This window comes from Culex quinquefasciatus, chromosome 2, assembly GCF_015732765.1.
Source record: "Culex quinquefasciatus strain JHB chromosome 2, VPISU_Cqui_1.0_pri_paternal, whole genome shotgun sequence".
In the NCBI taxonomy this organism is placed as follows: Eukaryota; Metazoa; Arthropoda; class Insecta; order Diptera; family Culicidae; genus Culex; species Culex quinquefasciatus.
Window position 1 is genome coordinate 38,613,502 of NC_051862.1, and position 8,002 is coordinate 38,621,503.

Here is an 8,002-nt window from a genome sequence, read left to right on the forward strand (position 1 = left end):
TTAAATTAACCGAAGTAGTTTCAATTATTTGAAAAACTTACTCGCGCTGTCTGTGACGCAACAATCATGAATATCAAGAAATTCCCAAGCGGTGTCGGGTAATTTAGAAGAAAGATTTATTTATTACATTTCCTGTAAGAAACACGAAATCCAAGAAAACCATTATCGACAGGAAAGGCAGCTAGGTTTCTAGGAACATCAGAAAACCCTTTTCAGAAGTACAAATCAGAAGGTTAAAATTCAAACGAAGACATAACCATATATCCTGCAAGTTTATCAGACCCTAGAATCAGAAACACGAAAAGACGGTATTGTCCGCACAGAGCTTGAGAACAAGCATCCGAAGCATGTTCGCGCACCTGAATACAAAGTAGCAAGTATAGAGTGAAAGGGACGATCGAGCAAACGGATTAATCGATCAAAGCAGAGAGAAAGTAGAAATTGAGCGAACGACGCCACTAGAATAGAGAGGACAAAACATAGAACGAACTATGATCGCCGCGTAAGCGAGATAGACAAGCTATGCGCGTATGGAAGAAAAGGACAAAAGTCCAGGAGAGAGGTTTAGAACAAGAGAGAAATCTCTTGATTGAGAGCATTGAAAAATTGTACTAAATTTAAGGAACTATATAATGTAACCGAAACTTTTTAATAAACAGTCACTTTTTAATCACCAGTTTGTTAGTTTACACCCTCGAACTTACGCCGGGTTAATTTACTAATAATCCGAAAATAATGTTATTGAAGTAATGCACTGCACATTACAGTGATTGATTAAGTTTTCAAAGAAAAATAGTTGCATCTTTCCATTATTTAAATTTTAGTACTCAAAAAATTAATAGGTCATCGCTTAAACTTTAATGTTATCGCAGTTTTAGTGAAAAAACTTGTGAAAAAGTAGTTTTTTTCCCGATTTCGTCATTTTCCAGTTCCGGTACGTGGCGCGCCGGAAAACCCAGCCTTTATTTCCAAAAAATCATGTCTTGGAATTCTGTTTATGAAAGTCTACCATTTTGAGATATTTTAAGTAAAATTGTCCGAAGAGACCTCCAAAACCACACCTCAAGTTTTCATGCGACCTTTTCAACAATAAGGCTTGATTTTTAAAACTCCGAAATATTTTTCTCTAAAAACCCAAAAAAAAAAATCGAATCGAATGATCGAAATGGCGCGAAGTTATGATTTTTGTAAAATGTGGTTTTTGCGAAAATCGACGAAAACTTCATTTTCTCGGACCACCCCAACACGGCGTACGTAGGTCACCCTAAAAACCAAAAAGACAAAAACGGGTCTAATTATTTCGGCCAAGGACCACCACTCCAATTTTGGGCCTGATCGGACATTTGCTTGCTGTTTTCGTGGAGAATTGCTAATATTTTATTTTATTTTTTCAAACATCTTCCCACAGAGTCACCGCGTCACATCGACCGAAAGTCGCCACCGGGGATCACGCGTCTCGAAAACCGCGTTCGAGTCGAGACACTTTTATACCAGTTTCCTCCCCGTCGTCCGCGTCTGACAGCTCGACTCGAAACGTCAACTCGCTCCGTCCCGTTTCAGTTCTTTTTCCGGTCGGCCATTGGGATCGAAAGTGAACACATTTCACTGAGTGAGTAAATTTTGGCCAAATTTCGGTGATTTTTCTGTGATCTTTGGCCGGAAAAGCGACCCAACTGCCGGGGGAAGGTGTGCCGTGGCGGATGCCGTTCGACGCCGTAAACGTGGTGGCCAATTCGTCGGAAAAAGTGTTGTTTTTCGTGGTTCGCGGAAAATGTAAACTTATGCCGCGACGGGTGACGTTTGACGTTTCGCTCAAACAAACCACAACACGAGCGATTGGTCCATGCGCTTGAACGGGGACCGCTCAACGGGTTGAAACTTGGCCGATTCCTTCCGGCAGTCGCTGATCCTGTGCTGAATTTTTCTGTTGGAGATTTTTTCTAACGTTGAATTTTTCGTTGTTTTTGCTTTGCAGACCATCATGGGCAAGATTATGAAAGGGTAAGGTCGTGCTCGTCCTCGGCGGACGGTACGCCGGCCGCAAGGCCATCATCATGAAGACGTTCGACGACGGAACCTCCGACAAGCAGTTCGGACATGCCCTCGTGGCCGGCATCGATCGCTACCCGCGACGAGTGACCCGCCGCATGAGCAAGGCGCGCCTCCACAAGCGCTCCAAGATAAAGCCGTTCGTCAAGGTGAGTTGTTTTTTTTTCGTGTGTGTTTTGTAGAACTCGGTTCCGGGTTATGTCGGATGTGGACAAGGTTTATGTTGGTGCAGAATGGAAATTGGTTGTTAAACATGTTTTAAAGACTTGTTGAATGTTTTGATTTGGTTTCGATGCTTTTGAAAACATTGCATTATTTCATTAGTTAATTTAAAAGTCGTTGCTGAAAGAATTTGGTGATTAATCCTCTTCTGAGATCAACCAGCACTGCGGGCCCAAATTCTTTCAAATGACACTCAACCTTTGAGTTAGACGTAGTCCTTCGTCAAAACATCGACTGAAGTAACGTTTGGCTGATAATGAAAGCAGTTTATTCAATTCAATTTTATTTTTCGAGATAGCATGTTACAATTTTGTTTCTTTTGTGCTTGTATAGAGATTTGGATTTTCCTTACAACTATGAATGTTTCAGATACTGACTTGGTAGCATAGAAATTGTTTGTTTCAGATCTTCAAATCTAGGAAAAGGGTGGTAAAAACCTAGCGAAATCCATAACTGAAAGCAGTTTATCGCAGTTCATCGTTTTAAATCTTACACAATTTCATAGATAAACGTAATATAATTAAACTAAAATACTCATACGAAACTCTCTCTCCTTCCAGATGCTAAACTACAACCACCTGATGCCGACGCGCTACAGCGTACCGGACGTCAGCCTCGACAACAAATATTCCGTCAAGGACTTGAAGGACCCGGTCAAGCGCAAGAAGGCCCGCTTCCAGATCCGCGTCAAGTTCGAGGACCGCCACAAGTCGGGCAAGAACAAGTGGTTCTTCCAGAAGCTGCGATTCTAAGCTGGTGCGTGCGACATTACCTAACACTATTGTCCTTAATCGTTAAGAAGAAGAATGCGGAAGCGGAAGGGAGGAGTTACTGTGTGTAAACGGAGGAGAAAACGTAAAGAAAAGCCCGTTGAATGGAAACAAAAACATGGTCTTTTCATGGTTTGAAGAGAACTACCCTAGATGATGACTGTTTTAAGGGCCAGTACGCACCTCCTAAGAAAGGGGTTAAGAAATGGCTTTACGAACAGCAGAACAACGGAGAGGGAACGATTATAATTTGGGGATTTCCGGCTCCATATATGGGTTGTTTTCGCTGCCGCTGCTGCTCATTTGAAATTTTACTTGTCCGGTTCCTCACCAAGTGCGTATACCACTTAAGTTATTTTTTCAAAAACTATTTTAAATCATTCATTGTTTAATTTAATGTAAAATATTATAATCATGATAGATGTAAAATTTTAACTTCATGCTAACAACTCTCATTTTCATTTTCTCGATCCTGACGAAATCGACGGTAACATTTCAACAGGCATCATATACATTTTGACACTTTCTGGGTTATTGCATATTCTGAAAGTACTCCTAATAAGCTACCTCTCCACCAAAAATGAGCAAAAGTTACTTCAGTAAAGTCTGTTTAATCATGATTTTAAATAAAGTAACATAAACAAAATCTTTGTGCAGGCCAAGTGCGAATGATTCTGATGATATCCCTTCAGTTGACGCTCAGGCGAGGAACATCCTGGAAGGAGCGTCACTGACTACGTCCGTAGTCCTGTTAGATCATACTTGGATCAAGACAGTATAGCTCTGGTTCCTTGCGTGTCTATTTTCTTACCTCCACGTTGGCTTGGTTTTCATGATGACCTAGCTGGTGGCCTGTGGAAACGGATCGTAAACCTTTGACCAGCGAGGGTCAGAGTCGAGACGGCTAGAAGAAAGGGGCGCGACAATGTGGGAAAGGGAAGTAATTTGTGATTGTAGACGGTATTGTTTTGATTCGCAGTATGTTGAGTCAACTGCTGTGGATGTACCTGAAACATCACACAACGGGGTTTCTCTTCTTCCGTTTTTATCTATCATCTATATTCTGTTAATTTTGTTTCACTGATTCTCTAACGCAGCTTCTGTTTACTATCCTCCATTTGATTTCGATTTTACTTATTTGATTCTCTTATTTCTCAACGCTTTTCCACTCTATTTTACTAATTGATGCTGCTGCAACAAACTGTCTGCTTTCCCTTAATTTGGCAGCGATGTCAATTTTGTTTATCATGTGCCTTTTCTTTATTTATCTATTTCAATAATTTCTCATCTTCCCTGTAAATTGCCCATCATAACAATAATCTAAGCTTGTTTGTTATCTCTTTTCATTAACTATTGTTAATTTTTATCTTCTTCATAAATTACTATCTTTCTTTTACTATTGATTCTTTACATAGTATATTTCTTTCACTGTCCATTGTTTTGAAACTTCACCTTTTTCTTAAGCAAGTGAGGTTCGAGCCCTGACTCAATTTATGAAATGATTAAAGGATTAACGCAAATATTACTATTGTACTTTGAAAACTTTTATAAAATGCTTAGGACCAAAATATTGTAACAAAACACCGCGACAAAAGAAATAGCAACATATAAACACGACTCAACACTAGGAAAGATTTCAGGAGAAAACAATACACAGTAAATAACAATTAGTTTTTGAACTCAAACTAAAAATATAACAGTTTTTGCTTTAATGAAAGTTGTTAGGCACACTTTAAATAGTTAGGCGCTTATACTTACATCAAACAAGGGTGAGATGTAGGTGTAAGGGCAGTGCGTGTTCGTCGGGAACCTGGTGCATAAGATCGGTCAAGGCCCGTTCTTACACTGAAAATTGCGAATTGCGAAATTGCGAATAAACAAAATCTTTGTCATCAGCAGTCCCTGTTTATATAGCCCTGTCAATCTGTCAAACAAAAGACTACATGAACCTCGTGACGAAAAAAAGCAACATGAACAAAGCGCCATGTACATTCGGCGAAGAAAACGAATCATAACAAACCGCTCCCTCAATGAAAGCAGGGTGATATAGACGTTGGTGATTTCAAAAGAAGTTATGTTTGTTTTTCTGAAATAAAATTACGAAACTAATGTTTTATTGAATTTGGATGATCAATTATCAATAAAAGCAACGTTTTCCATCGTTTGTTATCATCAGAACATCTTATTTTGCTTTTATATTAAAATGGGAATTGAAAATGGATGCTCAACATTCTAATGCGTTTTACTCAAAACGCATGGTTTGTACATGATGCTTTTTGAAATGTTGGCGTCAAAATAACTAAAATTAAAAGAAATTTAAAATCAGAAAACGAGAAAAAAATTTAATCGTAAAACCTTAAAACAACAGCAGGTTTTCATTACTGTAATCAACTTGCAAGTTTCAACTTCATACGATTTTTTCATTCGACTGCGATTACACAAAAAAGTGTAATCGCAGTTGAACTGAAAAAAATCGTATGAAAAAGTGCGAAAACGAACTCAGCAAAGTGCGATTTTCAGTTACAGTGTACTGTGCAACTACTGAACGCAACCTACGTCAAAACCAGCTGTCAAATTGAACAGTGCTGTGCCTGTTTTGTTTTCGTTGAACTTTTGCTGCTGATCTCTCTCGCGCACTTTTGTTTTGACGCTGAAGCTGTTCGGTCGTGGAATCTGCGTTTCGCGCGAGCTCGCGAGGTTGTTCAGTGGCCTTCCGCGGAAGATCTCAAAGTGCATCATCCCCTCTTTTTCTCCATTCCAACATTGTTCATCCGTCTTCCAAGGTTCCTTCCATTCCGGCGACACTTGTGATTATGGGTGTGCGGTGTGTGAATAGTGTCGTCTGCTACTGATAAGGTGAAAAAGAGTCGCGAACTGGTCCAGACGAAAACAATAGAGAAGGTTGAAGCGAACCAGTTTGGCTGGTTTGGCATGAGTAAATCGATCCCAGAAAGGGAGAGTGTTGTGTAATTGCTGTTCGAAATAAAGGTGCAGCTTTCTGTTTGATTTCGGTAATTTCAAACGGGGATTAATCTGCGACGCAAAACACTTTTTGTGTGCAGCGGAAAGTGAACGTAAATCGCTTGGTCGCGTGAAAACAAAGGTCGCACGAAGAAGAAGAGAGAAACATTAAACGTTACCAGGTAAGCGGCGCCGTAGTAGATTCTCCACCTCGTCGACTGCTGCCCTTGCGTAGGAGTAAACGGTTCCACCCGCCGCTGCCCTGTTTGTGTGGGTTTCGGAGGTGCATACAAAGCACTCGCAGTGTGCATATGAAATTGGATCCAGCAGCTGTAACATCTTACTCTGGAAGTGGACAAGCATTGTGAGGTCAGTGCAGCGGCGTGAGTCACCGGAAGGGAGTATTGCTTGGAAGGTCCAGGAGACCGAGTCGGAAATCTTCAAGAAGGGTAAGTAAAGGATGTTTGCAAAGTCAATAGAAAAGTCCAACAACAATAAATTAAGCAATCCCACAACAGACATAAGCTGCTGGTCAAGTGGTTACTCAGACAGGAAAAATAGTAAAAGATTTCCATTTTATCTGTATTTTTGGGCTAGTTCTCTAAATAAAATTTGGTTGATCAATGTGCATAATCACCGAATCGTGATGGTATTTTATTTTATTCACAAGGTTCTGTTTTATTTCAGCTAATCCATGGTTGTAAAACCACGGTGAACATTGTTGTGGGAAAATGACATCATTGTCCAATACAGACGGTACTCTGTTGGTCTTGGTTAAATGCATGTTTTTCTGCTCCTGTGATCGCATATTTGCCTCATATTTAAATTTAATTTTGTTTAAAGTAATCAACCAAGCTTCAAAAATACTACCCAATGAATTTTCAATATTTTGCTGAACGATTTTCCAGAAAATATAAATGTTTTGATAAAAACTAAGTAAACTAGACCAATAGAAATTGTACTTAGAATTTTCAGTCCATCCTCATCTGCTTCTTTGCTGCAGGATGTTGGGGTCAGAATATGGGTGATTTACTATCTTACTTTTTCTGCCATTCTCGAACAACCTTTTTACCAAAATAACAAAATCGAAAGTAATACTTTTCGATACAAGAGACAAAGTTCAGCACTGAAAAAGGGGCTGAAAAGTTGGACTCTTCAGCCCTTGTATCGAAAAGTAATACTTTTCAATACAGTTTTAAATATTAAATAATCTGGCAACCCTGTCAAGTAATGTCCGGTTCTATCATGCAACTTATCGTTGGATGGATAATCAAAACCTTCCAACAAATCCAAAATATCGAAAATCTGTCCACCCTATCAAAAGTTATAAGCGCTTAAGTTTTAATTATACACTTTTATACCGGATCTCAGATATTTAGATGAAAACGTTGTCCGGGTCTATCATGTGACCATTCTAACGACCTCAAGAGATTGAAGTTTGGCAACCCTATCAAAAGTTATAAGCCATTAAGCGTTTTTACACATTTTTTTGAGGTTGGATCTCAATTATTTTGAATGTTGTCTGGATCTATTATGCGACTTATCGCTGAATTCGTTATCAAATGATTTTTGCAATGAGCCCAAACACATGAAGATCTGACAACACTGACACAAGAAACAAGTAAAGAAGCTTAATTTGTAAACATACTAAGGGCGAATGATGCTATTTTGACTACATGTATTTACTGTGTGATTGTCAGAAAGACACCAACCACCTAAAGGTGGATTAAATAACGTTTTTTATTTGATCCAGCACAGATGTCTGTGATGGGAGCTCACATGTTCTGTTTTAAAATATAGTGGTAAACTAAGCAGCTATATGTATTCTAGACTTGAATAAAGATTTGTCAACGGTTAGGTCATTGTTTAATTACCACCCGTCACCAATATACATTGAGGCTAAAAATAAACAAAAACAGATTTGCTTGTGTTGTTTGTAGTATGGGTGGTTGGCTTCGTTTTGTGTATGCTTTGTTTGATGCTTTGACTTCAAATCAAAG

General features: G+C 39.1%; 1 protein-coding gene across 1 annotated transcript; it reads left to right on the forward strand.

Annotated features, from left to right (window-relative positions):
- Nucleotides 1-1,981: 1,981 nt before the first annotated feature.
- Nucleotides 1,982-3,158, forward strand: LOC6037828 (60S ribosomal protein L27). The gene is given in 3 exon segments (XM_001847651.2): nt 1,982-1,998; nt 2,000-2,198; nt 2,832-3,158. Coding segments are annotated over 3 exon segments (408 nt in total). The 3' UTR covers nt 3,024-3,158.
- The last annotated feature ends 4,844 nt before the right edge of the window (nt 3,159-8,002 follow it).